We start from the raw sequence: 27,267 nt of genomic DNA, 5'->3' as shown, positions 1-27,267 counted from the left end.
CACCTTAAGGAACGTTTTTATTTGCAGCCCTTCTCGTAGAAATGATGGGAGGAAGCTGGTAGAGAGGATTTGTATGTTACAACAGTGTGTCAGAGCACCACCAAATAAAGGACAGTGAACAAAAATTTTGCCCCAAGAACCCTACAATTAAGCCAAGCAAACATATCGCGACCAAGCCCTCAAGCAACTTACAGGCTCTATGCCAATACCAACTTGTTAAGTATAAAGACAATTACATTATTTGCTAGGGGTGTTGCTTGGCAGTTCATTCAAGAGCCACAGCAAATATCCCTGAGAACATGGTGAGTTAAGTGGTTTTGCTTGAGCCTTAAGTGGAATAGATAGCCAGAACACCCAGCAGTTCCCACCTCCACAGCCAGATGCAAGTAAACTACGGTTCACCTTCCCTGATGTGGGTGACAGTGCTACTATGTGCTGTAAAGTTTGCCCTTGAGCCACATTGTCTCTGCTGTAGGACTAAAGTCCTGCTTAAAAGATTTGGGAAGGATTGCTTTCCTAAAAGTGCTACAGTGTCACTAAGCCACCTAAGAAAAGCAATCCTAGAGAAAGACATGGATATATAGAATCACAGAATATGCTGTGCTGGAAGTGACTCATCAGGATCAAGTCAAACTCCTAGCCCTACATGGGACACCCCAACAATCCCACTACGTGCCTGAGAGCATTGTCCAAAAACATCTTTCCATTAGCACAGTGGCCTGAGCAGGTAGTTACCAGCAGCTTCTGAAGGCAGTAAGCACCACAATGATGCTTACTTTTCCTCAAGGGGAAAATATTAATTTTCATTGTCCTGAATACTGGCAACAAACAACTGCTAGTCCTTGACAATATAAGCGTCCAGATTTTTTTCTTTCTCCTAAAGACTTGCGAAAGCTTCAGAGTTTGCAACAAAATCCTTTCAGTACACAAAGGCATAGTTTTTTTCATGCATTACAGAGGACAAGTAGAATCTCTGCAAGAATCACAGCCAAATAACAATGTAATAAAAATACACTAATCCAGGTAATGGCCTGAACTGGAATGCCTGTAAAGATATTTATTCATCCCAAGAACCTATTAAGGAAAAGATCTAGTTCCAAATACATTTATTGTTAATTAAAAATACACTCTGCTCTACTGGGGACCCAAGTTCTCTTCCTTCTCATGGAGCAGAGAAACTCCTCTCAAGACCAAGTCTCTGTCAAAGGATGCTCCCCCTCATTACCAGGTTTTCTGATGTTGAAAGAAGTCTAATTATAGAAATCAAACCTTGTACAAAACATGGTTTGCATGCTGATTCATTTTGAAAAAGATCAACAAAATAGGTAGCCAGTGCCTTCAGGCAGTGCAGAGCCACCTGAGGATGGAAGCTCAGAGAAAATTTATACTGACTGACATTACTGCCCCCCCGAAAACATCTGCCCACCTAATGATTTCAACTTGCTCAAACTGGCGAGGGAGAATTGCTCTATCTGCACATGTCAGGTCCTAGGCAGTAAAGCTGAAGGCTGCTTCTTTGGTTAATATCTCCAGAATTGAATTCAAGGCTGACTTGTATAGTGTTGTGCCTGCTGACACCGGGTTCAACCTGATTTATGCAGCCTCAGAGACAAACTGCTGAGGAAGGGAATAGGGAGACCAGTCCTTTACAGCCAATGCTGTTTGTCCAAAGATGGAAGAAAATTGCTTATTTCAAATAAGATCGATGAGTGCTATTTCATCAGCAGATGTGGGACTCAAAGAAAGCAGCTGATGAGGAGGGCACAGTGACAGGCAGGAGTTTCTATGTCCTCCTCGAAGTCACCACAGAACCTGAAAGGCAGCCCTAACAGGCAGACACCACATTGAGTCAGAGAAAACAGCAGGCAATAGAGCAGCTCCCAGCCAAGTGTTGCATGCCAGCCACCCACTAGAAATGGTTTGCACTACCCTGTTTTACTTGAAAGGACTGAGAAATTCCCTGATATTAGATAACACCCGCTTTGTGGCTGTTCATGCCAGTGAAACAGCCAAAGAAGCTGTCCACGATCCAAGAATAAGCCTTGAGATGGCAACGTAACTTCTAACAGTCTGAGAGACCTCTCTGCACTGTATATACATCACCCGCAACCAAAATAAAAAAAGAGACAGGCTATGTCAGAGCCCAACATTTCAGAGAAGAGCAGCATTCTGCCAAAAATGTCAGGGAGCAAAATCATAATTGATAGTCACAACAGAAGATAGCAATGGATCAGCACAACTGGACTCAACAGACTGCAATATACTCCCAGGTACAGGGCATTGACTGGCAGGCAGGTACATTGCTTGGGGAGGAGGCTGTGATGTTGCCAGGTTGCTGTTAGCTCTAGTTAATCCCAGATACCAGAAAGACTTCTCACAGCCCTTTTTACTAAGACTACACTGACTGACACCAGGAATACTCAGCTTTGCAACTGAAGCTGGATGCACGACTGTAAAAAGTCCACAACGGATACAAGGCAGCCAGACAAATGCCTGGGCCTGGCAGTGAAAATTCTCCTAAACAATATCCCAGGTCTGTGGAGAAGCAGAGTCTAACTGACAGCTGTCAATAGCTGCAGGAATAGTAGCTGAGGGAGCCTCAGTTCTCAACCCCTAAGTCCCCTCATCCCTCATTTCTTCATTGTCTCTGAACTCAAAGATGCTCTTTTCCTCCTGTGTCAAGTCTTGTTGATAGCCAGAGCCTCTCCAATCAAAGGTCTGGCAGAAGGAAGTTATCTTAACTTAAAACTGTGTTCAGTCATATGAAACAAGTGTGGTTTATTAAAAAATAAAACATCCTCAAAATACTTTTACAAGCATATGTATATATGTCTATGTACGTATATATGTATGTACATACATAGAATACTATTGCTTTAAATTTTTTTTACTTATAATCTTAGAAATTAACTGGTTTAAATTAAAGAAATCACAGACCAGCAAAGTCACACTTCAGCAGTAACATTTACATCATTACATTCAATGTAAATTTCAAGACAACTGAAACAGTAAACCTGGCTTCAATAGAAACAAAATTATTTTTTAAATCTATGTTCTAATTAGAGGACATAAAAATATTCTTAGAAGATTAAAAATGAAGGTGTTATAGATTGAACAATATTGGAGAAAAAACTGACAAAGGAAACAGACTGTCATTTTTCTTTGGGTTACGTCAAGGGTTGAATTTGCATTTCCTTAGTATACTACATAAGTAATTATAACTCATTGCTCTGACTCCAGACACAACTCAAACTAGTACCTTGATTACTTGAAACAAGCAAGTTAATTTAATGCTGCAGAAATGCCAATTGCTCATTTATCTTCTTGGTTTTGATTTCAGTGGGATTTTTAAGAGAAAGGATTGTGAGGTTTAATCACTAAATGCTGATAAAAATGTAACATTTGAGACTAGTTTAAGAAAAAGAAACAAAGACCTATTGAAAGGTCTTGTTTTGCCTGTGCACGATGTACTAGAGACACTCAGGAACTCCATTACAAAACCAATGGCAAGAGCCCAAGCAGGCCTGCAAATACAGCCAGTGCCAACTGTTTGCATCTATTTGTGCTGTACCATGAGAGTCCTTCCTTGGACTGCCACATCCCCCATAGAACTCATCTCAGTGTATGTGCTAAGCATGTGCTAAGGTGATTAGACAACATCAAGTCTAAAACATTGTTAAAACGGTTTTATAAAAACCTGAGATGAATCCTTCATGGAGATCCAGTGCAGAAAATCTCACAGACTGTCAGGCTGAGGCTGATGTTGATGGGACAGGAGGGAAACAATTCACTGCATTGGCTGCAAAAATTCTGACGTGAACACAGCTTCTGCATAGTCCTCACAAACATCCTGCAGTTCTGCTGCCACATCACACAGGGCTTCTTCTGTCAGTTGCTCTGCAAGACTAAAGGACAGGGAATGCAAAAAAAGAGAAGGAAAATATTCAGAAAGTCAGATTTCAAATTCCAGTCATTCCTGCCATTAATATCAATGCTCTGATTTTAAAAGGAAGATTTTGTTTTGCTTTCTACTGCTTAGCCCAAGAAAAGATCTGGTATGTGGTCCGATATGGGTTGTATAAGAAAGCAGAAATTCTGTCCTCAGTAGGACATATTTCAGACTTAAAATCAGTGAGAGATCTCAGTTGTTTCCTTTTTTTTCAAACTCTTAACATAGTAATTCTGCTTTGGGAATAAGAGTGAACATAGTACAGTGCTCACCCAAAGGCCACTGAGGTAAATGGGAAACTTTTTATTGATTTTGGCTGTCACTGACTCAGACCTTACTGAGAGAAAAAAAAGTTTAAGGAAAAAGTCAATTTTCAGTGATCTCTAGACCACAGCAGATGTTACAGAAGGAACACTGTGTGTAAGTAAATAGTTGTTTACTGGCCTCCTGAGAACTTCTCTGCATTTCTGCATGTGCTCCAAAACATGCATCAATGTTCCTGATCCTTGGGGGTCTGTGCTCCTCTCCAGCTGAAATTAGTCACAAAGCCTGCTGGAGACTGGTTGCATTTGCAGTTTGATGTCAAGCATATCTTGCCTGCACATGCCGGCTGTGGCACCTGCTGTCTGAAGGAGGTTCACTGCCAGTGACTCCACCTGCCAGTCCCACAAAGGTGCCAGCCCCAGAAACACCTGGCCTCACACCACTGACTTAAGGCAACGCAGCTCAGAAGGCTCAGAAATCACCCATAGGTGATTTTTGACATACATGATATGTATTGAAAATTATTTCTAGGCAATCGTAGGTAATTACTCAAGAAAAGTGCAAGGAAATGATAACCAACTATGTAATTTAGTTGCTAAACCTATTACTTACTGAGCAATCAAAACACTTATTCAAGCTTCAGCGCAAAAGTGGGTATTTTGGCTTATGTTGCCTTGCTGCTTAGTAGACATTCAGTTAGAAACAATTTTTCTTTGCCAGGAAGTGAACAGCAGAGAGGCTGTACTTTACCATTTCTTCACTTCTTCTATTAGTACTAAAGGATGGATATTCTACTCCCATATTCTTTTGTTTTATCCAACTACCTTCAAAATCCATGAACGCTGAGTACCAGTAGAAAAACAGTCTGAGAGCCAACTGCTTCTGGCTTTCAGTTTGGAATTTAAATGTCCCCTCCCCACTCATCTCCTGAATAAGAACAGAAAAACCTGTCATCAGCTGATACATTCACTTCCAAACCACAAAGATAGTTCATATACCTCTCGGCAATCTGCCATGGATCAAAACTGCCCACCACCTCATGGGAAATAAGCTTTAAATGATGCTTGTATCTGCTGTTATAATCCAAGATGCTCTGGAGCATATTGCTTGGCACAGAGAGAGACACAGGGCACGCTTTCTGTAGAGCATTCAGAGGCAAGGGCTGCAGAATGTCATTTCCAGTCTGCAATTTCTCCTCTGCTTCTTTGTTTTCATCAATATCACTGGAAATATAAAATAATCAAGACAGAACTAAATTTTTAACTCTCCTTTTGAAGAGTCAGTGTGATGAAAACACTATAATGAAGTCACAGAGATCTTATCCACTAGTTTAGTGTAGGGCCAAATATTCCACTTACATGCTGTCAAAAGGTTTTTCAAATAAAATGTCTGTTTCTAGTTCTGTGGGTCTGATTAATTTCGTTATCTGAACCGGATGAGGAGATGTAAGTTTTTTAGCTTCTGATGCCATTTGTTGTTCTAGAAAGAAGAAAATACTGTTTTAAACTGTTTTTTTGAAAGAGAAAAATGACAAAGACTTTTGCTTCTTTTAAGGGTAAGTCCTTCAGGTAAGTAAAGCATTGAAGTGAGAAAAAACATAAATTCAACTCGTATTAAAGCTGAGAAATTTGAGAAATGCTACCTTTAGTATAAATAATTTGTGCTGCCAGTGGACACTCCTAGCAGAGAGATAGAAAATACCACTGTAAAAATAGCACAGTCTATTAAACTTATCGGTAAATCCAAGACATGGAAAAGGAATCTATAAAGATTTGGTGTAAATCTTCACCAGTCATAATGTGAGATTTTCCAACTTGTGTTAAACCACACGGTTTCAGTAAAGTCGTATGAGATCTGCTACCTTGGAAAATCAATGTAGCTTCACTGTGCTACTCAATCAAACAGTAGGATAAAGAAAAAGAATGTTGATGAAGTATTGATTTTAGAACTACATCTTAGAAACGGTCCCCTGAAAGAAGCACCTATGGTAGAAAATGTGTCTGAGTGGTGGTATTTGATCATACATAAATCAATGACCTTGATTTCAAAACACCTGAATTTAAACCTACAGATTATAGGCAAACCAGGTTCTATTAAAAAAGACAATTACCCATTTTGTCCTCCTGGGCCCAGAACTGGGAGTCACTGTACACAATCTGGGTGACTCTCCTGCGGACAGCCTCGCGGTACATCTGCATTGGAACGTGCAACATCAGTCAAACAACCATGTACCTGGCAGCTCAGCTGTACTGATTATAACTCAATAGAAAACCATGCAATGATTCTCCTTGGGCAAAGCAAGCTTATTTTGTCCAGTAAAACAACACAGGAGTGGGGGATTGAAAACACAGACATTTATCTAGTTCAAAATGCCACACTTGAATGCAAAACTAGTTGCCAGTCCCATGGGAACTCTTCCCGTTTCAGACCAACAGCCCTTAGCCAAACAACTGAAGGGCCCTCAAGCTGCTCCTGCCTCACCAACAATGATCCAAATGGGTGCTCCAGTCCCTCAGGGACAAGGACACTGCAGGATGTCACCTTCACACTTCCAACTGATGAACAGATCTCTAGAAGTAAATGGCACTAAACTGAGTAGCTCTAAGTCACAATAAATTTCAAAGAACAGGAAGGTAAAAATGGAACTCAAACCAGAAACTATGAAAAAACTGATTGAAGAAAAATTTTAAGAAAGCAATATATGAGCAAGCTCAAGTTAAGTGAATTATAACCTTATGAATATTTACATAGAAAGATGGATAAATAAAGGCACAGATAACCATGTATTCGTCTGCATTCTCCTGTGAAATATTTTGGGTTGCCAGAGCGTATTTGCTCAAGATGCTCACGCTACTAGAATACTGAGATTCCATAGCACAAAAAAGGGAAAAAATCAAATTAATATTCAAATACTTTCTAATCTGTGAGCCAATCGACATAATCACCATACTGATTCTCCCATTTGCATACAATGATTTAAGCCACCAAGTCTTGAGATGAGACACAAACTCAGGTCTGCCAGCTTTACAGCAACAGATTCATCAAACATTCTGCTCCCGTTCTTACACTGTGTTTTGCTGGAAGCACAAATTCTGTCCAGGTCTTTGATCTCAGACACTGATACAGTCAGACCTCACTCCATTTAAGAATGTAGATACTTATGGATATTATAATTTATGGACAGTAAATAAGAAATTGACACTAATAAAAACAACTGAGACAGAAAATCTTACTTCAATTTCTTCCATTCTTTGCAACATTGACTCCAGGCTATGACTGTCAGCCATAGGGAGGTCCTCGGTCTGGAGTCTCTCATGCTGATCCATGCTCCACAGTTCCTGAGCAGTATCTTCCAAAAGATCATCCAATAGCTTTTCACTCAGAATATCTGCATTTGCCGCAACCTGCTACTTAAAAAAAAAATCCCCAAAAAACAAATGGCATAGAAAACAAAAAGACAGAAAGCCAGTACAAGAAAGAAATAAGAAAACAAACAAAACAAAACAAAACAAAAGCAACTTGCATTAAGTTGAAAAGAAATGGTGTGTTGCCCCTTTATAAATGTCTGAAAGCTCTCAAGGCATCTTTCACCCAGTGGCATAAGCTTGCCTGTAGTACCGCTGTCCTGTCTAACGGAGGCTCTGACCACTCCCATACCTCCTTCCCAGCTTTGTCTGCACGTTGGGCTGGAGAAACAGTTTGCGACCTGCACAAAGAACACCAAATGACAATACCGTTCTGAAACACCATATGACAACAATAATTTGAAACACCACACTACACAAATGCATTTTTCAGGGGACTGCTGGGAGGGGGGAGAAGCTCCTATCAGATCTGACACCGCTTATGAGATTTTTCAAAGTAAGTCATTACCTTAACTTTTGTATTATTTTCATTTCCCCTCTGCAAAGGTCAGTTAGAACCTTCACTCCTCTTGAATTGTTTGCTTCAAGCCTTGCTAGCCTTCAAAAATAGCAGAGTAGCATAGAGGGTTACAAAAATGTACCTTCTAACAACTGAAGAATGACATAGTGTGATTTCAAGTATTAGTTTGGAAGAGTTAAAGAAACTTTATAGATAAAATTAGTAGACTTTAGGGCCACATAAGCCAGAAAATTCTGTTGAGAATGAGGGATCTTGAATCGTATTTCTGCTGTTGACAAACAGGAACTACATGGCTATCCACAAACACTGCCCAGAGAAATGTGCTCCTCAAGTTACCAGCAGGCATACTGCCTAGTACAGACCGAGCACCTGGATCTCCTGCTTCAAATGCCACAAACATCAGTCCCAAACGAACCTAAATTTGGAGAGCCCTTTCTAACAGGATGTTGAGCATTAAAGTAAATGAACCTGCACTTTATTATTGTCAGGGACAAATATATGTATCCTGTCCTTCTGGAACAGGGAGATAATATTTACCTTCTTAATACGGTGCTGGGAATACCCACTCTGCCTGCTGTTATGTCACTGCCCTGCCTTGCAGTTTTGGCCTTGCACAGTTTGGCCTTGACTCCCAGGCAGCAACTCAGGCAAAAGACTAAAGCTCTGGCTCTTCCCAGGCATTAGGGAATGATGCTGCTCTGGGCCGAGTGGGAAAGAAGTGCGGCTATCTGACAGCAAGCTGCGATGTGCTGCTGGCCACCTGAGACTGAAGGTGGGCCAACCCTATCCTAGTTACCAGCAGCATTTCTGCTGGGAAGCAGGGTAAAGATGGGTGCCAGGGGACTGCAAACATACCGCTTAGGTGAAGTGGATGGAGGTGGAGGCTTTGAAGGCACACAGAGCATTGTGCTCTCCTTAACAGGTCGTTTGTTCTCTTTCAGTAGGAAAGCTATAGTTGGCTCTCGAAATCGGGCATGCTTTCCTGGAGGGTGTACCCATCTTGACTTTAAAGATTTCAGCATTCCCTTAAAATTAACACGATCACATTAAAAACACATATTCCGCTTGTTGAATTTTTAAAGTATTTTGCATTCTGCTTGAGACTTTTTCTTGAAACCGTGCCTGCTGGCTTTGCGGCACAGTTGATGTGAAGGTTTCATAAGTGCTTTAAAGGGAAGTACAGCTGTGCCTGAGCAGAACACATGCTTAATCCTGCAACTATTATTTTTGCAAAAAGTCCCAACTTTCCCAGTGTCGCTCTTCAAAACTTATTCTTGAATTTTCAGAATTAGACTCTATGTTAACTACTAATAAATCCAAACAAAGTTTCCAAGACAACATTGTGTTCAGCCACAAAACTATAATATTCCCACATTTGCATTTGTTTCAAGGTCACTTAGATTCATCCCCTCAATATAAACTACTGAAATGCTTAACCTTCCTGCCCAGGAATAACCACTAGAAGTAACAGGCAGATGACATAGTTTGCTCCGCTATGTCTCCTAGCTCGGAATAGCAGTATTGTGAGGAAGTGCGAAGCTTTGACAGTGTCTTATATAACCAATCCCAGAGCACAAATAGAAGGCAGCATAAATGATTTATCACTTCCATACCTGTGGTTTTGCAGGCAATAACACACCTTTCTTCTTCAAAGCACCACTTTCAAGAACAGACTTTTTTACAGCTCTAGCTCTCACCAGCGCATCTGTGCTTCCCTGCAAAGTGGCATTTCTCTCTGGAGTAGGTGGGCCACTTTCTTCTCGGTATTTATTGTGTAATATACGAGCACAACTGTTTGCCTGTTGAACTGCTAAAATATTTGCAACACGTCAGTGTTTATCTGTATCAAAAATTACACATAAACTTTTAATTGTAAGTTGAAAGGGGCAAGAATTGTCTTTGTTTCTACATTTGATACCTCTGTCATGCTAGGTATACCTAATCATGAGCTCTTTTAAGCTCTATCAAAATTTTAAAGAAATCAAAGAAAAAAAAAAGAAAAATTCTAGCCTTGTATTTCCTGACAAGTATTAAAGAAATTGTCTTTCTTCATTGTTTTGATGAATAGGAGGGTTTGGTGTTTGTGTACATATACATATTTATATGTATACAGATATTTGAAAATACACATATATATGCAAGTCATAGGAAAGCCTTTTGGTAGTAATTGCCTATGAGGTCTAGGCAGTGATAAAAAACCATCCTTTTTTAGGCAACAAGACAAATGTAAACCGTTAAATGTTTATATACTGTCTCCCTGGATTGCTAAAGATTAATTTGGCATATGGAATTCTTCTTGCCCTTACCTGTGGGTAGCAAGGAATAGTTACTATTCTAATAAAAACCAGCCTGATGTGTGAGAAAGTCAAAGGAGAAAAACAGTTAATATAGATTATATAATAATGTAAGAACTTACAGTGGCTATCATGAGGTGCCAAAATACTTCAGGTAAATTTATCTCATAACACCTTGAGAAAGAATAAGGCTCCATTCCTTTCACATACGAAGTAAAAGAACAATATAGAAAGGCAACTGTGAACAGTTGCATGGCAAGACAGTGGTGAAAACGCCTAAAGTCTTCAGCTTAACACATGTCTCTAGGTACAAAACTGTGAGTGTTGTGCAAAAGACATCAACGGTAATGAACTCGCAAGGATAGAACAGCCACTGCTCCCAAAAGTGAAAAACTGTACCAACCAAAGGAATTCTGAGCCAAAGCTATAGAATAACTTTCCAGTGTGAACAGAACCACAGCCTGGTTTTTGTTGGCCTGATTTGCAAACATCTGATCAACTTCCGACCAACAACACCACACTAAAAAATTGAACTGCAGATGCCAAGTTAAGTGATAAAAATGTATTTAGTAATTCGAAATACAAACCAGTCAAGAGACTCTTGGCAACTGGAGGTTTTTTAGGCTCTTGTCCATGCTGTCCCTTTAAGGTGAAAGGTTTGTTTTCTCCTTTTGGAGACAGAAGGTGCTTTCTGGCTGGAAATATCTTGGTGTTCCTTGGAGATTTGGCCTTAGGAGCTGAAATATATTTCTTCACTGATTTTGCTGTTTGCTCGTTTTCCAGCAGTGAGTTCAGATCCTGCACCAAATATTTACAGTTTTAATTACTCTCTCAGTAAATATGATGTAATGAAAGGCAAATTCAAAGTATTCTAAGCAGTTGGAGCTTTTTTGGTCTGATTTTGTTTTGGGGCTTTTTTTGAGGTTTTTTTAATGATGGCGATTATTCCTGATAGCTTGTTCACGTAGAAGCTTTTTCATATTACTAACTTTAATCTTACTGAAAAGGCTTACATTTTTGTATTTTCAACTGACTCCAGCAAACCATTTGTCTACAGAACGTTCAAAAAGAATTGAACGGAAGGGCTACAGAGCAACAAAAACCCCATGATCACATGACTGTGCTTCTTCCAATGCTATGTCCAAACTTAAACAAGTACCTCCTTCCCCGTTCCCAGGCAGTTAGCACTGTTACTATTCTCATAAGCAGTTCATAACAGTAAAATGAGCTCACAGCTCGTTTTTTCACAGCTCTTACAGTTTTAACAGTATTTTAAGGAAAATATCTCATGGCTCTGGTATTGCTTTTATTTACTTATGCAGCAGGCAACATGAATCAGAACTTTTCTATGATACCAATGACATGTATAAGCCATATGATAAAAAAGCTATTAGAAGGGGACAGAGCTAAGTAACTCTTCTACCCACAACTTTATCTTCTGCTGGACAATTCTGCACCCACCACCCTATGAGATGCTCAGGTGCTCATCACTGATGCTGATGACTAAAGCATGCATCCAAAGTAATAAACACGTAATGCATACCAACATATAAAATGAATTCTCTCAGTCTTGAAAATGACAAATTAATTAGAAACTGATGCTTTGTTACCACTACACTATCAGTCCTCATTCTACCAGGACAGCCAAGAAAGATAGGAACAGCATCAATAAGATCAGCAGCAGGTAGCTTCTGTATTTAGGATGCACCTCTCTTTTAGACCACCATTTCTTAGGAACATTAGAAGTACATTTTTACATTAGAAAATATGGCCTTTAAAAAGTAACAAAAAAACCGGTAATATATTTTGCCATTTCACAAACACAATCTCATATTTCACTACATCTTTCCTAGCTTAGCAAAAACAAATGTTTTCTCCTACCTCAACTTGCAGCAAAATATCTATGATAATGTCAGAAATGGAAGAATCCCCTTCTAGTTTGGCGAAGCAGAGAGACAGTTGTCGAATGAGATTGCCCAGTTCCTTGTAGTGGGCAGGAATCTGTTCATCTCTTTGATCTGTAAACTGATTGGCAAATGCCTGCAAGGTTCGTACAGCTCCTCTGTGTGCCGCTGCCAACCTGGTTACTGCTCGAGACTGAAAAAATGAAAAATAAATGCCTTAATAACTATCATTTCTATGAACACTTATACCACTAGAAGAACTGTTGCCAAAATTTCATGCAGAAACACTCCAGCTTGGAGTAATTTTGATTGATATTAAGCCATTTGTGAAACAAAACAAAACAGGTATTGAAGTACGCTACTTAAGATTCCTCACAAGAGTACTCCTATCAATGTCATGCTGGCTTCAGGTAAAACAGTCCAGATGTAACAGGTCCTGATATTTCTGCTACCTGTGCCAACACAGAAGTGTAGTCATCTACAGTTGGCTGGACGCTAATGTGCAACAATTGCACAAACACAGGATATTCTCAATTCTCCGTGTTTTCTTACAGAAGAAAATACAAGTGATCAAAAAAGCACGAGAGAACAACAGGTCAAAACTGGCCAGACTGTAGGCATGATCTCAAAGCCATCCTTCTGAAAGGTGTTGGGCAGAGAAGAAAATCAGAGAGGAGACCAGTAAGACTGAGTGACATCAACCAGAAGTTTAAAAAAGCAGTCAAGAGTAGAACACTTTGTATTTGCAAAAAAGGAATTGGAATGAAGCAGCCACATAAAAGGAGAAGACTGACCACCTTCCCCTCATTTACTGCAGACAGGTAAGAACCGAGAGAAGAGGGAAGCAGCAAAGACAATATCAGGCCAAGTGAGCCATACTTCTCTGAGAATGAGATGAAATGTGTAAGATAGAAAGGAAATTTCCTTTCTGGAGATGGCTCAGCTGCACCCTAGACAATCGAACTCGATTATCTAGAAAACTCTGTCAATAAGTCACTTACAGCCTGAAAGATAATTACAACTCACCTTTTTAGTATGTTTGATTGTAGGAGGACTCAGTTTCTCTAAATCATCCTGAATTTCTTTCACCTGTTAATCAAGAAAGGAGAGGGAGAGGACCAAGTCAGTCAGAATTAGTTCCATGTCTATAAATGAACAGCAGATCTTCACTGTAGCATCTGAGTGAAAGTCCAGATTTTCCACCAGGGATGCTCACCTCTCTGTCCAGCCATGAGGAAAATTAGTTGCATCACTGAGATCGAAAGAAGAATGCCATGGAAGTCCAGAGATAACCTGACTGAATTTCTCTTGTTTCAGTTAGCTTCTGTCAAATTCATCACAATAAACTAAGCTACTATGCATCAGTTTAAAATGATTGTTCCTACCTGTTGCTGGAGCACATAGAGCATCCGAGCTGACCGTGCAGCTTGTTGCCGTCTCCTAGCGCAAAGTCGCTGCTCGTTTTCAGGATCTAGAAGTTCTCTGTCTCTCCCTAAAAAGCACAGAATATGAAGTTTTACATCTTAATTTAACCTGTGAAAATCCCAATTAAGCCATGACAACAGACATAACTCAGAAATAAGCCTCTTCCATGCAGAACGAAATCACATATTTGTGGGGGTTCCTTTAAAAGTGATACAAGTTAATTATTGTAAACTCTACACCCTGTTTCTATTTAGAATTTGACTAAACAGTCTCATACAATAGAGCTCATTAGTTATTTCAAAAATCATGTGATCCGTTATTGTTATGACTAAGTTGCAGATAAAGCACTCAAAAATAGGAATGGTTACACCTCCTCCTAGTCATTACAAAAGAACCAATTGCTTAAGCTGGCTAGCTATTCTAGCTTCTATCTACTTAAAAAGAAATAGATGTTTCTTAAAAAAACAGACATAAATACAAATTCTAATTGAACCCAAAAAATGAGAGGAAAAGAATCAACAGACTAGGATACATTTATATAATTACTGCTCAGTCTTACACCTTTTTTAATAATTTCTTCAATTTTCTGGACATAGTTCTTCAATTCCTTTTGCAGACGCTGGACTTCCTGCATATTTTTATGTTCTTTTTTATTTAAATTGGGCTTGGGGTCTGGTCCTGTGCCATGGGTGGGTGGAGAGTCCAAACCAGCTGGTATTGGATTTCCCTCCTTAACTACACAGAGATAAATGTTTGCGTCAGAGCTGGCAGACTCCCCTTGGGAAGGCTGGTCGCGCTTTTGCTGGCATGTCAAGCGAGTCTGAGACTTCAGGGCATTTTTATTTTCTTGACTTATGAATACTTCAGTCTTCCGCTGTTTTGATTTCTGGGTCCACAATGGTTTACTGACCACATCTCCAAACACTTGCTGTTTCACTTGCTCTTCGAGACGTCTTTGTCTGATGTCTCTTTTTGCCAGCTGAACAGCCAGTTTCAGTCTCTCTTCAGATACCACTGAGAACATCCCAGAACTTCTCAGGCTGGGGTTCTCACTTCCAACTGGATTTCTCTGATCACTGGATGCCTTCAGCTTTTCTATTATAATTGGACGGGGGTGAGAGAATCTGAGAGCCAAGTTCTCTGGAGCTGCAGGAACATTTCTATTGAACTGAAGCTGTTCAAAGCACAGAAAAACCTCAATGTTATACAGAACACTTTATACAAGTGATGCAGCTCTGTCATGATGGTGCTGTTTTGGATTTGTGCTGAACATAGCGCTAACAGCACACCAATGTTTTAATTTTTGCTAAGCAGTGCTCACACAGGTCAAGGCTTTTTCTGCTCCTCACCTGCTCACCAGTGAGTAGCCTGGGAGTGGGCAAAAACCTAGAGGGGAAACACTGGGATGGTTGACCCCAACTGACAAAAGGGATATTCCACACCCTGTGGCATCATGCTGAGCAGTAAAAGGTGCAGGGTAGAAGGAGAAAAGGAGACTGGTGACAGCATTTGTCTTTCTAAGTCACTGTAATATGTGCTGAAGCCGTGGAAATGGCTCAACACCTGCCTGCTAATGGCATGTAGGGAATTAATTCCTTATTTTGCTTTGTTTGTGCACACAGCATTTGCTTTCCCTGTTAATCTGCCTTAATCGCAACCCATAACTTTGCATACTTTTTGCCTTCCAGTTCTCTTGCCCATCCCAACTTGGAGAGAGCGAGCAAGTGGTTGCATGCTCAGCTGTCTACTGGGACTGAACCACAACAGATAATTAGGAATAATTACAGATACAGTTTTTGATCTCTACCCTTGCAAAAGGACAGTGTCAAGTCTACGTGTGACAGCACGAGTAAAGCAAGTATGACAATCCCTGCTGGGCTGTCTCACAAAGTGGGTCAAAATTATCTATCTGTTACAATCACAAAGAAAACCAATTCTGCATCGCTGCAGAAGGCAAATGGTACCTGTGTTTGTAAAGCCGTAACTTCATTCCTGTATTGCCGAGTGGTGAATACAAATGCATCATCAGACACCGCTGTCCTGCTCGGCCCCATCGCATCGGCTTGACAGCAAACTCCACTACTATCCCTTACTTCTGATCACAGCTGTGAATGTGAGAACGATAAACCGCTGTTTCAGACTCGCAAAAGCCATCCTAGGTCTGATGTGAATAACAGAGGGAGAACCAACCTGAGGAGCCGCGGAGAGGCGGCCTCTCTGCAATCGCCCAAGGCCCGCGGCTCCCGCCCCGCGCCCTCACGGCGTCCCGAGCGGAACCGGCACCGTCGGGCCCCGGGCGCTGTCGCAAGGGAGAGAACCAGGGGGGGCAGGAGGAAAGAAGGGCGGCCCGAACCGCGCCGCGACTCACCAGGCGCTGTTCGAACCTCGTCCCGCCGCCGCCGCCGCCACCGCAGGGGACGCCGGGAGCGCGCGGAGCTACGGCGGCCGCGCAGCCTGGGCCGGGCGGAGCGTGCGCCGCCGCCGCCATGGGCTGGGAGGAGGTGCAGGTCCGCGGGTACCCCGAGTTCGTGCGGACGGCGGAGAGCTACCACGGCCGGCCCATCTTCGCGCTCTTCTGCGGCGATAAGGACGCCGAAGGCAGGAGCTGGTGTCCCGATTGCGTGACGGGTGAGGCCTGCGCGGGGAGTGCCCTGCCCGCGGCATGGGCCGTGTCGGTCCTGGGGAAGCCGGAGAGGCCCCGGCTGCCTTTCCGGAACATGCCGGGCGGGAACAACAGCCCTAGGCCCAGTGCCGGTCCCAGGCTCCAGGCGCAGCTTCCCCTGCTGAACGGAACGGGATATGACCCGCAGCTGCCGCGCTGCCCTTTTCCTTACCCGCATCGAACGGCACGGGCTGTTCTCGAAGACTGTTACTCGGTCCAGCAAACAAGCAGACGTGAATTTCACCTCTGCTGCACGTGTCGAGGCGCAGCAGTGCCCTGCCCGGCGTTGTCCGGCAGCAGCAGGTGAAGGCAGTTTTCAGAAATCATCGCGCTGAACTGCCTGGGTCGTACGTGGCTGAGCACGCGTGGAGGTGCCTTACTGAACCGTCACCCTGCAGAAGGGTGGGCGCCCTGCTGGGATGCCACACCCAGGACGGGACGGATGGAGTGTTTTTCTCGCGTGTTAGAGAAGAAATTGGCCTTTACTCAAACACAACTCCAAGTCAACGTTCAAGCATGTAATAAACTGAAAAGCTTGTAGATAGCCAGGTAAAACGAAATACAGGTCTTTAACTAAAGCAGACAAAACACTAATTAGCAGCCTTGCTGGTCCAAGTAAATCCATGTGATTTTGTAGCACAAGTATTAAGTACTAATGGATTTTAAAAATTATTTTCTAGCTGAGCCAGTTGTGAGGAAGGAACTTCATAACCTGCCTGATGAGTCAGTTTTCATCTACTGTCTAGTAGGAGATAGAGCCTAGTAAGTAACTTTGCTGACAATCGGGATAACTTTGCTCTGGTGGTGGTGGTTAACTACAGGTGGTTAACCTGTGGAAAAAAATGACTGAGCTGTCCATTTCTGTAAGGAATCAGTAATTTTTTGAGGTCTTCACCATCTCTGACATGAACTATCTGCATGCTTTTTCTGAGAAGGGGGTTGGGAAGGCATGAGGCAAAGGCCTTTGAATTATTCTTTTGAAGCTATTTCAACTTCAAAATGCCCCTCTACAAGCTGTGCTAAATGCCTTCTTTCTGAACAGCTGGAAGGATCCCAACAATGAATTCAGGAAGAATCTGAAATTAACAGGAGTGCCTACACTACTTAAATATGGAACAGTAAGCAATTTGTTTTATGTTCTGGATCTACAGGCATTGAGATAGGGACCTGGCAAGAGCTTAGGGCTGTAAATGAATTAGCCACGTGTATTCTCTGAGAACTCTCTCTTGGTCAAGGAGACCAGAGCATTCTGAACAGCTCTTCTGCTCCCTGTTCCTCACTCAAACAGTTCCTCAAGTGAGAACCATTATTTTTACTGTATAATGACTATAATAAACATGCAGTAAAGGGAATATGTACACTTGGCTCATAGTGCTTGAGGGGTTGAGAAAATTCTTAGCTGCATATTGTTAATGTTCCTGATTTGCAGCTCCTCAGCTTTTGAGAAATCCAAATGCTGAACTACAGGAGTGAAACAAGCTATGAGCAGTAAACCCGACTCAGACTGCAGCTCAAGCTTGAACTTGCACATATTAGTTAAATTAGCAGTTATTTTCTTATAAATGCCTCTTCCAAGGCTAGGAAACCCTCAGGAATGTTTCAGTTGTTATTACCTTGCTTGCTCCACCCCCACTACCTCACTCCCCGGGACAACAGTTGCTGAGAGTGGCTAATTTTAGCGTGTGCAGATGGCTCTGGGCTAGAACAGGTTTTTTAATTGCCCCTAAAACATGCAAACTTTCCCTTTCAGCCTCAGAAGCTGGTCGAAGAAGAGTGTTTTAAAGCAGACCTTGTGCGTATGTTGTTTACCGAAGAATAAAGCCCTCACTAGTCAATCATTGACGAGGATGGTGATCTCAATTACTGCAGTGTCCTTTCAACGAGTCACTGACCTTTGTTATAACTGCACACTCCTGCCTGCACTTCCGTCAGACTAGTCAAGATAAATTTCATTTAATTCTGGGTCCAAATTTTACTCTAAAATCTTGCAACAAAAAACTGTATTTTTCCTTTCATGTCCAAATAAACTTGAGTTTGTGAACAGCCTCTTTTCAAAGGAACTGAGCTCATGTTAGAAACTGAGATTAGCCTGCACTTAATTGAAGAGTAACTGCTAAGTTACACTTACCATACTGAGTAAGGAGCCAGGGGAGAAACAGGAAAACCTCCTTCCTAAGCCTGACCACATAATTATTGAAACTGTTAAATTTTCAATGCCAAAGATGTTTAATGGCTTATCTCTTCGGTCCAAGTGTGATGAGGCAAAGGCTGACAGCTCTAATGTCGTTGATCACATGTTAATGGTTAACAGTTGGGAGTACCTGCTCCTGCAATACATGAATGCACCAGAAATACAGTCTGAAAACATGAAAATTAAAAACCCTGGAAGCTGCCAAGAGCTATGTTCTTACAATAAAAACTATACAGGTATAAATGGCAAGTGCTTCTTCAATAATCCAGGCAATGACATGTTTCCCCACACACACTGTTCTCATTACGTGGAGTGTAAAGAGATTCCAGAGCAGCCACTGCTGCGGAGGCAGGGGCCAAGATTCAAGGAAGCCGAGTTTAATGGAACAGAGACAGCTACAGCTTGTTTCCTTCTCTATCTGCAGAGTTTACCAGCACTTATTTCTGCTCCACTCCCCAGTCCTCACCTTGTACACTCAATTTTTATCCGTACAACCTGCTGTAAGGAAAACTGTGCTACTATTAACAATGACTGACAGGGAAACAGAAATGACAGTTAATAGATCAGCTTGGTGTCAAGGTAAAGCTGCACAATTTCAACTTTGTCCATCATCACTTCACCTTTGCTTGTCCCACAGCGCAAGCAGCAGGGAGTTCTCAATGACACTTTTAAGACACATCATTATTCTCCAGGGAAAAGTCTTCCTAGGAACATCCTTTTGAGGTACACTTTTTGCAGATACTTAGTAAGTAACAAACAGGTTTTGTTTTCAAAATCAAGAGAAATCAGTAACTATCGTAAGTAAAGCTATTACAAAATTGTCCATGCTACAAAATAAATCACAGGTGTTTATTAGTCTTTAAAGAATTGGTGAAACAAAAACCAACTCAGTCACTTGATAAATTCAAATAAAAGGGACACATCCAGAGCCAAACTTACACAAGGGTTCATTCCTCTCCTGTAAACACTTCCTTAACATGAAGCACACCTTATCATCACTACTCCACATGCTTTTCACTTTACAGAGGTGTTATTTTGTTGCTGCTGCTCAGCCAGTGCCTGCTGGAGGCGCATCCTTTTCCGGGAATAGTGCTGCCAGTGGAGGATCTGTTGCTCATCAATAAATTTGGCACACTGAGCATTGACCAGTTCTTTGCGGAAATGTTCATACTGAAGCAGCTCTAGCATATGCAAACATTGAGGATACCTGGATTAAAAACAAACACACTTTAAAATATTTTTTTACAAGGGACACTAAATCTGGAGTCTCTAATACTTCTGTGGATCATTATTTTAGTTTTGACTCATTTGTGCTTTACCCAAGTGTGAAACCACTTCAGCCTGCACACTGTGACTTGGTAACTGCAGCATCACACCTGAAAACAAGGAGTCCAGTCCCATTTATAACTGCACATTCCTGCCTGCTTAGAGTAGTTCCCCAATGCTTGGTTTGGTAGACCAAATCCATAGCAACTACACCACCTGTTTCCAGAACCCACTTAAAGGAGATGATCAAAACCATTGTCCCAAAAACGGAAGGAATTTGCAAACTTGCAAAGACACAAAATCACCCTTTGTCTCACGTAAGCATCAATAATGCAAAATCACTCTTAAAATGCACTTACTGGTTTTGCACCCTAACATTCAATACACTTTGATTTTAAACCAATCGAAAGTGCAGATTAAGGCTTTAAAGGAAAATTTACAAAATTTTTATAATTTTGCCCATTTGTGCTACATGTGAACTATTGGAAACAGGAATATCTATGTTGTAAATAACCATAATCTTGTGTAATCTATGTTGCAGAGAGGACAAAAGCAAGGTCACAGGCAGAAATAAAGCCGTGCCATGCTGTACAGTACATAAAATGACGTCAATGCCAAACCATTAAAATGCAGAAACTTAAGGGAGTTTAGCACTTACTTCAGGTATTTTGCATATTCAGGTTCTTTCCAATAAAGTAAATATTTAAGATAATTTACAAAAGCTTTATCTTTGAAGTAGCCTCTTTGTGCAAGAACTGAAATAAAATGACAAATAAGGAATTGTCAGTTACAGATGGGTGAAAAAAATCTGCACACCTGAACAAATTCACAAAATCAAAACTTTCTTATTACAATCAAATTTCAATAATTTACATTTGGAAAATAAAACAAGGAAAATAAGATTTTTATGCCAACCAAGTAATAGATTAGTCTCATCTCCCTTCCAGTTTGTATCTTTCATTGAATTGAACAGCTTTTTGAAACAGGAAATTTTTGACTGTAGCATCACAATTAGAAGGGGTTACGTATAGTACGTGAAACTATTCACATTAGTAAAATTCTGGTTTCAAATAAAGGAATGCTGTTGACATTACTGTTTAATGACAGACTTGAACTTGTTATTTATTTTCTCTAGAAAATAAATGCTTTTTTTTTGCGTTCACCCAATAACAGACTTTGCATTTTAAAAAAATTCCACCTGTTAAAAAACTAATTATTTACAGACTACCTTTATGCTGTGAAAAACCCTTTTCTTTGTTTAGCCCTCTCTCCATGTTCAACATTATCAGTAACAATAAATATCATTAAACTATATTAACTCCTCAGGGTCCTGGTATTTACTTTAACTACTCACAGTTAAGGTAATTTGGATTTGCCAGACACTGAACAAACTCCAGCTCCAGCTGGAATCGAAGTCGATTTCCTGTATCATCTGATTCAAGAAAAAAACAGTAAGAACTGGACCCACACAACAGATTTGAAAATAATCGCCATCGGTGTGTCACCCAGGACAAAAGAGACCTGGGGACCACCTAGTGCCACGGCCGGCGGCAGCGAACCACACAGAACGCGGGGCCGGCCCGGCCAGGGCAAGTACGTGAGAGGCCTTCTCGGGCTGCGGGCTCAGAGCGGCCCCAGCGCTCGTGCGGCGGCCTCTCCCGGGCTGCGAGCTGTGGGCCTGCGCGGTCCCGTCAGACCCGGCACTCCGGGGGCCCGGGAGGCTCCGACAGCGGCTGTGACACCGGCGCCACGGGGCCCTTCACCAGCCCCGCACCCAGCCCAAGGCCCAGGGCCGTACCGCACCTGCGTCCATGTCCGGGCCGCGGACACCGGATGGCGGCAAGCGCTCCTCCTACCGGAAGCCCGGCGAAACGCAGCGCTAAGCACGCTGGGAACGGCGGCGGAGGCGGCGCGCTTTCCTCTCCGGACTCGGCGCGGGCGCGGCGCGGTGCGGTCAGTTTGGCGCCGTGTATGTCCTGCGGTGAAGACGGTTCTTCGGGACAACGCTCGTTCCCGTTCCCAGCCGTGTGCTGACAGCATCAGTCCTTTGGGCTCGTCCCTAGACGTTGGCACAGTGCCCCTTGAACAAATGCTGGTTACGTTGGGTTTCCCGATTCGCGAGTTCCGCCAGGAGCGGCGTACTGCTCGGAGCACTTCCCTCGTACCGATACTGCACGGAAGCCTGCAAAAACTCGGGTACGAGGAGCTGAGCACAATTGACACAATTCCCCCACTGTCGCGGGTGAGGGAGCAGCTGGGTTACAGTAGCAGGGCATCCAGCAGCTGCTGTTGGAAAGCGTATTCAGAGATCCCAATATCGTAATAAACCCCACACCACACACTGAGTATGGTACCGTAGAAATTCCTTCCTAATCACGGTGCTCTGCTGCAGCTCACGGCAAACCCCAGAGAACTCAGAAATCATAATTACGAACCAATGTATTTTTAAACTATCAACTTTCAGTTTTACATCAATTGCTTTGTCCTGAGGACATCACTCAGCACCGTCCCGCAGCAGCGTCCAGACCTGCGGAATTTCACCATTGAGGGGGAAAAAACCCAGTCACACAGGTGCTGCTTATGCCAGGGGAACCCAGTGCAAGTACAGAGTAATATCCCTGGAACTACAGCTTCTACGACTCTTCCCGAACATGAGCATTCCTTCTGACAGGAGCAAGGATAGTGTTTTGTCCGTGTGGCACAGAGGCCAGTCAGCCCCAGAGCCCTTGGAGGTGGCTTTGGGGTCAATGCTCTAGGCATGTTTTTCCCCAGATAACCCTTGAGCTGGGAAGGAAATAAAAGAGGATGAAGTTTTGTTTGTATTTGCAGAACATTCATTTTAGCTTCGTGCTAGACAAAGCCACTGTTCATCACTTCCAGAGCAAAAGGAAGTGGAGAGGATCAACCCTGAAGTACTAAACTGTATTTAAAGTTTAATAATAAATAAACTGATTTATTATTTTCTTTCTGTATATTGGACAAAGTTGGGAGCTTTGGGCTTTGTGTTATTTTTCTTAGTGACTTTACAGTCGGCCAAGGAGATTTTTGTCAACCTCTACACTTATTTCTTCATTAATTAAAACACATTGTCTCAGAGTAAAACAATTAATAAGCAAATGCTTCGTGAGTGGGCAGCAGCAGTGGAAGCAGTCTTTACAGACTTACCTGAAACGCTTCTCAAGTCTTCCTTTTTTTTTTTTCCTTTGAATTATTTTCTGTTTCTATTTGTTGAAGTATTTTTGGCATCCAAGTTAGCAATTTTCTATAATACTATCTTTTCCTATGCAGTACGATCTTTTCCCCTGGGAATTGGATTACAAAAACCATATAAAAAGGATCTGTGCATGGTTTTTCTTAATAAAAAAGGGTTGCTTTTTTAGACAACATTTTAGTGGTTGTGGAATACTACTATTACTGTATCAAAACATAAAAAGTCACTCCCCAGTAAACACAGAGTTTGGGCTAAAAGAAGAGATCAAATAGATCCCACGTGTCTGCATTGCTATTCTAGAATGTGATTTCTCTCCCAAGACTGACTTCAGAGGAGAGAATCCTAAAAAGGGATTGGTCACAGAAATAAATTACTATGTAGATTTGCCAGAGTTAAGTCAAACATCTCAATTCTTGTCCATCAAAATTAGGAATAAAATTGAAAATCAGGATCATAGTATACTAACTATGAACATTCTCTAAGAAAAGTTTGAATTTTTTTCTGTTTTTAAATGTCAGGTCAGTCAAACTTTCAGGATGTGTTAATATAAATGTAAGCCAGGAATTTATTTGCCTTGTTGCCATGGAACCACAATGACATTGCTGCCTCAGTTTCTCCTTTCATAAAGACTAGACTGCTGTCATTGCTGTTACCTGCCCAGAAATGTGATAGTTTATGACAATAAGTATATCTTAACTCATTAGAACTGGCATAGAGACACAGCCCTTAAATAGAGCTACTTCTGGGACCTGAAGCCACCAACGTTTTATGAGACACAAGAGAATATAAAGTCTTCTCTGGCACGCTGTTAGATCTTGAAGGTGAACACTGAAGAAGTGAGATGCTGCAAAAGATTCCTCTGTGACGCCATAGTGCAGTGCCTTTGCATCAGAGAGAAAAGAAGGTCCAGCAATTTCATCACTGAAAACTGATCAAGTGAGAGGAAACCGTGAAGTGTTTTACACCCAGTGCATGAAACCCAAGACATCCCCTTTTGTTCGCCCATTTACCCACTGCTTTGGAATAGAATGCAAACTGATGCTAACATGGACAACACCTGAGGGCATTTTACCCACAGAATGCAAGACAGCTTCTGTGGACTGGAGAGCATCCTGCTTCAAATATGGTTCAATAACAGAGAACAGAGTATGCATTATGTTATATTTATAACAAGCCAGCACAAAGTCTGCAATTTTTTTACTCCAATGCTATAATTGTAATTCAATAGAAGCTAGATCATAGTTTTTGGTGACTGAAACAATTGTCAGAACATATTTAATTAAAGGCTTAACTCTTCACTGAGTTCTCTTTTTTGAGGTCAAGAAACTGGCAGGTAGTGTGCATTTCAGAAGCCAGCCAATGGCAGCATAGTGGAACCACTTCATCTGTAGATGCCAGACACCATTCAACCGAGCTGCAAATTGGATGAAATAGTGTAAAGAGACTGGTTCATGGAAGGCACTGGCACATGCACTTCTGTGACTATGGTACTCCTCTAGCTTCTGTAATTCTAGTTACAATTCAAAGATAAATTCAAGATTAAATGTTATCTGTCAGAAAGCATTTTATGTTTCTCATTAATAAGTTGGTTAAAAATATGTCAGGCTTCTATTAGGACACCTGGCTGGCTGGTGAATTTGAAGTCAGCCATTTGCCAGGAGCAATATGCATTGACCTGAGAGCAGTGGTCTTTAAGAAACATCTTCCAAAGATACTGCCACTGTTTGGAGCCCTTCCTAAGGTACTGTAAGGAAAGAATTCTGCATGGAGCTGGGATACATGGGGCCTGATCTGAAGGAGCTCTTATCCTGTTGAATCCCAAACAGGCCTGTAACATCTAATTTCCAGTAATAAAGGAATGTAAAATTTCTCAAGTCCAAGATACATAGACAAGTTTGCTGAACAATAAAATGAATGTTACCTATTTTACAATGATTACAAATATGATTAACTACCCTTACTTTCATTATATTTTTGATTAGCATTATGATTATGCAATTTTCCAATTAACATGTAAATAATGAGGTAGTTTGGTGCACTTTGTATGCTATTTCATTTTTAAGCTCTTCTACTGTGGTACTGAGCAGAAGGGTGTAGAGAAAACACCAGAAAGAATTAAGTATAAAATTAAAGGAATCATTGGCATGAATTTGGAATTCTTCAACATGACCCTGCAGAGGAGTGACTTTAACTGTATTTTTGGTATCCTAGGGTGGCATACTCAGACTTGCTTTGTATTGATCTGACTTACATGTGTAGAAAGATAGGAATGAAAACAGTCAAAAGTCAACTCCAAAAATGAGGCAAAATGATAAGACAATTTTGTGTTTGTGGAGGATGGTCCCAAGAAGATTTATGTTGTTTTTCCCCCATTGTTTGTTATTAAAAAGGGAGTGAAAGTGTCCTGTGTTCTGGCCACACACATTCCCCCCCCCCCCCTTTTACTTCATCCCCATCCCCTTTTTCAGAGGAAATTCTGTTTTTCCAAATTGAAAGATAACTTAGTGTTGTGGGGGAAAAAAAATTCTTATGTTTCTGATTTCTGACTGTATAGCCAGGGCAAAATATTGAAGAAAAATAGAAACTTCCTCCAGAATAATCATTCCTTAATTGGAAGATTGTGTTAACTTTGTTCCTGGTGGATACTTGATCTTCAGCTGGCTTTCTATAATATTTGCTAAGACCCAACCCAACTTATTGTTCTCAAAGAATAACTCACAAAGAAAACTACCGTAAATTAGATTTAGTATCTGGAACATTCAGTTCTTTCAGGAAAATGGTCTGTCTATAAAAAATGTTTTATGAGCATTGTAATGAGGCTCACACTCTGGCCTGAAACAGCTGATGAAAATTCATTGAAGTGCCAAGTGCCAAATAAGACTGGGAGATAATTCTGTGTGGGTAAAAAAAGCACTGAAGTAAACTGGGGAAGGATAACATCTTTTCTCTGACAGAAGAAACAGTCTCTTTCTTAAGGTCAGAATCTACAGTCCTAGATGTAAATCTACTTTTACACCATAATGAATGGGCAACTATTGACTCAGTGCTCCAGAAAAACCTAAATGGGCAAAAAATAGCTTCAGTATAGTCAGCTCTATTTTGAAATAACTACCAAACATTGTATTAAGCAGTCCATAATCACCTCAGGGCAGCATGCCTGCCTTTACTCTGTGCTCCAAATGGTGAGGGCTGTATTTCCCTCAGAATTTCTCTGCCAGGCAGAGGCAGTCTGCAGTGCATGGTGAGCCCTCTCTGTGCCACAGATCCTTCACACAGGGGCTAGCAAAGATACACAAAGGGGAAGGTCTAATCTGATGCAGAAGAGCTGCCACTGGGATGGTTCTTCTGGGCAGAGGAGAATCAGCACCCTGCCATTAGACAAATACTGAGCCAAACAAGTCTCTTGCAGCAGACTGGTGGATTTGTGGTGCAAGGTAGAAAAGTGTTGAAAACCTCTCAATGGCTCAAGGAGATTGATCAGACATGTCTAAAGTCACACGTTTATTCACCCACACTGGAGAACATTGTGAAAATTCTGTCACTTGATCCGAGTGCTCAGAATTCATTGCCAGCCTCTTCTTCACATATTTAGCAGAGACATTTTTGGGGAAAAAAGATGTGAAGTCTGTAAAAATGTGTATGATATGTCATTACTAAAAAAGAAGAGGTGGTGAGTTAAGGAACCACTGCTGCATTTTGGCAAGGAGTGATTCAGTGATTAATTTTATTTTCTGGGCTGATTTTCACCACCTGTCCAATTCCAACTTTGTCAGCAAATGTTCGGTTTGGCTACAATCAGCTATTGCTTTTTCAAATGGCAACACACCTGACCTGGAAAACAAAAGCTGAATAAGCCAAAGACTGAGTTCAAGTGAGATCAGAACTCAGCTGGAATGCACCACCTACTGCTCTGAATTCAGTGGATGACACCAACAAATCTGAACCACTTTTCAGCTTTTGGGACTTCTTGATCATATGGATAATGCTGAAAGGTTTTTCTTTTCTTTTTCAGAGGTCTAGATGTTCAACACACAGGTAGGAAATACCTTTGTTCTCCCTTTGTATGTTTTCTTGTAGTTTGGTAATTCATGAACTCATTCACAACTGTGAGACCATCCCCACGCACTAGTACTTTGTGGGAACAACTTTGCACACTGGCACACGACTGAGCAGGAACCCTGTGCGAAAGCAACCCAGATTGCAACTCTGCCAGTTT

The 27,267-nt window shown here is 41.5% G+C and overlaps 3 protein-coding genes across 6 annotated transcripts; 1 reads left to right on the top strand and 2 right to left on the bottom strand.

Annotated features, from left to right (window-relative positions):
- Positions 1 to 2,753: 2,753 nt before the first annotated feature.
- Positions 2,754 to 16,222, bottom strand: KIAA0753 (KIAA0753 ortholog). Of its 4 annotated transcripts, none has more exons than XM_085078660.1 (16): positions 16,090 to 16,222; positions 15,686 to 15,826; positions 14,283 to 14,895; positions 13,682 to 13,788; positions 13,323 to 13,385; positions 12,274 to 12,489; positions 10,980 to 11,190; positions 9,712 to 9,908; positions 8,954 to 9,123; positions 8,087 to 8,176; positions 7,871 to 7,919; positions 7,447 to 7,620; positions 6,324 to 6,405; positions 5,572 to 5,692; positions 5,212 to 5,436; positions 2,754 to 3,905 (listed from the first exon to the last, which is right to left on the bottom strand). In XM_085078660.1, exons 2-16 carry the CDS (start codon positions 15,773 to 15,775, stop codon positions 3,788 to 3,790), a joined length of 2,526 nt encoding a protein of 841 aa, XP_084934786.1. In that variant the 5' UTR covers positions 15,776 to 15,826; positions 16,090 to 16,222; the 3' UTR covers positions 2,754 to 3,787. The 4 variants fall into 4 exon arrangements, with proteins under 4 accessions (XP_084934786.1, XP_084934788.1, XP_084934787.1 ...); XM_085078662.1 differs by having other exon boundaries at positions 9,712 to 9,905; XM_085078661.1 differs by lacking the exon at positions 16,090 to 16,222 and adding an exon at positions 15,912 to 16,064.
- On the top strand, positions 16,208 to 18,429 carry TXNDC17 (thioredoxin domain containing 17). The gene is made up of 4 exons (XM_085078675.1): positions 16,208 to 16,349; positions 17,064 to 17,145; positions 17,426 to 17,501; positions 18,134 to 18,429. The coding sequence occupies exons 1-4, from the start codon at positions 16,208 to 16,210 to the stop codon at positions 18,200 to 18,202; spliced, it is 369 nt and encodes a 122-aa protein (XP_084934801.1). The 3' UTR covers positions 18,203 to 18,429.
- Positions 18,430 to 19,402: 973 nt separating this feature from the next.
- Positions 19,403 to 21,799, bottom strand: MED31 (mediator complex subunit 31). Its single transcript, XM_085078674.1, has 4 exons — positions 21,644 to 21,799; positions 21,195 to 21,272; positions 20,499 to 20,595; positions 19,403 to 19,781 (listed from the first exon to the last, which is right to left on the bottom strand). The coding sequence occupies exons 1-4, from the start codon at positions 21,651 to 21,653 to the stop codon at positions 19,589 to 19,591; spliced, it is 378 nt and encodes a 125-aa protein (XP_084934800.1). The 5' UTR covers positions 21,654 to 21,799; the 3' UTR covers positions 19,403 to 19,588.
- Between the last annotated feature and the right edge of the window lie 5,468 nt (positions 21,800 to 27,267).

The sequence above is a fragment of the Lichenostomus cassidix genome, chromosome 19 (assembly GCF_008360975.1).
Source record: "Lichenostomus cassidix isolate B80296 chromosome 19, HeHo_3.0, whole genome shotgun sequence".
Taxonomy (NCBI): Eukaryota; Metazoa; Chordata; class Aves; order Passeriformes; family Meliphagidae; genus Lichenostomus; species Lichenostomus cassidix.
This window is presented reverse-complemented; position numbering and strand designations above follow the sequence as displayed.

What these genes read in the sequence shown, in the direction of transcription:
- KIAA0753 (XM_085078660.1), bottom strand. Translation starts at nt 15,775, where the DNA reads ATGGGGCCGAGCAGGACAGCGGTGTCTGATGATGCATTTGTATTCACC. An exon ending in GAAAAACCTTTTGACAGCAT is followed by an intron (nt 5,437 to 5,571) that starts GTAAGTGGAATA and finishes TTATATTTCCAG; the next exon opens with TGATATTGATGAAAACAAAG. An exon ending in CCATGGCAGATTGCCGAGAG is followed by an intron (nt 3,906 to 5,211) that starts GTATATGAACTA and finishes CCTGTCCTTTAG; the next exon opens with TCTTGCAGAGCAACTGACAG.
- TXNDC17 (XM_085078675.1), top strand. Translation starts at nt 16,208, where the DNA reads ATGGGCTGGGAGGAGGTGCAGGTCCGCGGGTACCCCGAGTTCGTGCGG. An exon ending in GTGTCCCGATTGCGTGACGG is followed by an intron (nt 16,350 to 17,063) that starts GTGAGGCCTGCG and finishes ATTATTTTCTAG; the next exon opens with CTGAGCCAGTTGTGAGGAAG. An exon ending in CACTACTTAAATATGGAACA is followed by an intron (nt 17,502 to 18,133) that starts GTAAGCAATTTG and finishes TTTCCCTTTCAG; the next exon opens with CCTCAGAAGCTGGTCGAAGA.
- MED31 (XM_085078674.1), bottom strand. An exon ending in AAATCCAAATTACCTTAACT is followed by an intron (nt 20,596 to 21,194) that starts GTGAGTAGTTAA and finishes ATTTTATTTCAG; the next exon opens with TTCTTGCACAAAGAGGCTAC. An exon ending in GAATATGCAAAATACCTGAA is followed by an intron (nt 19,782 to 20,498) that starts GTAAGTGCTAAA and finishes TTTTTAATCCAG; the next exon opens with GTATCCTCAATGTTTGCATA.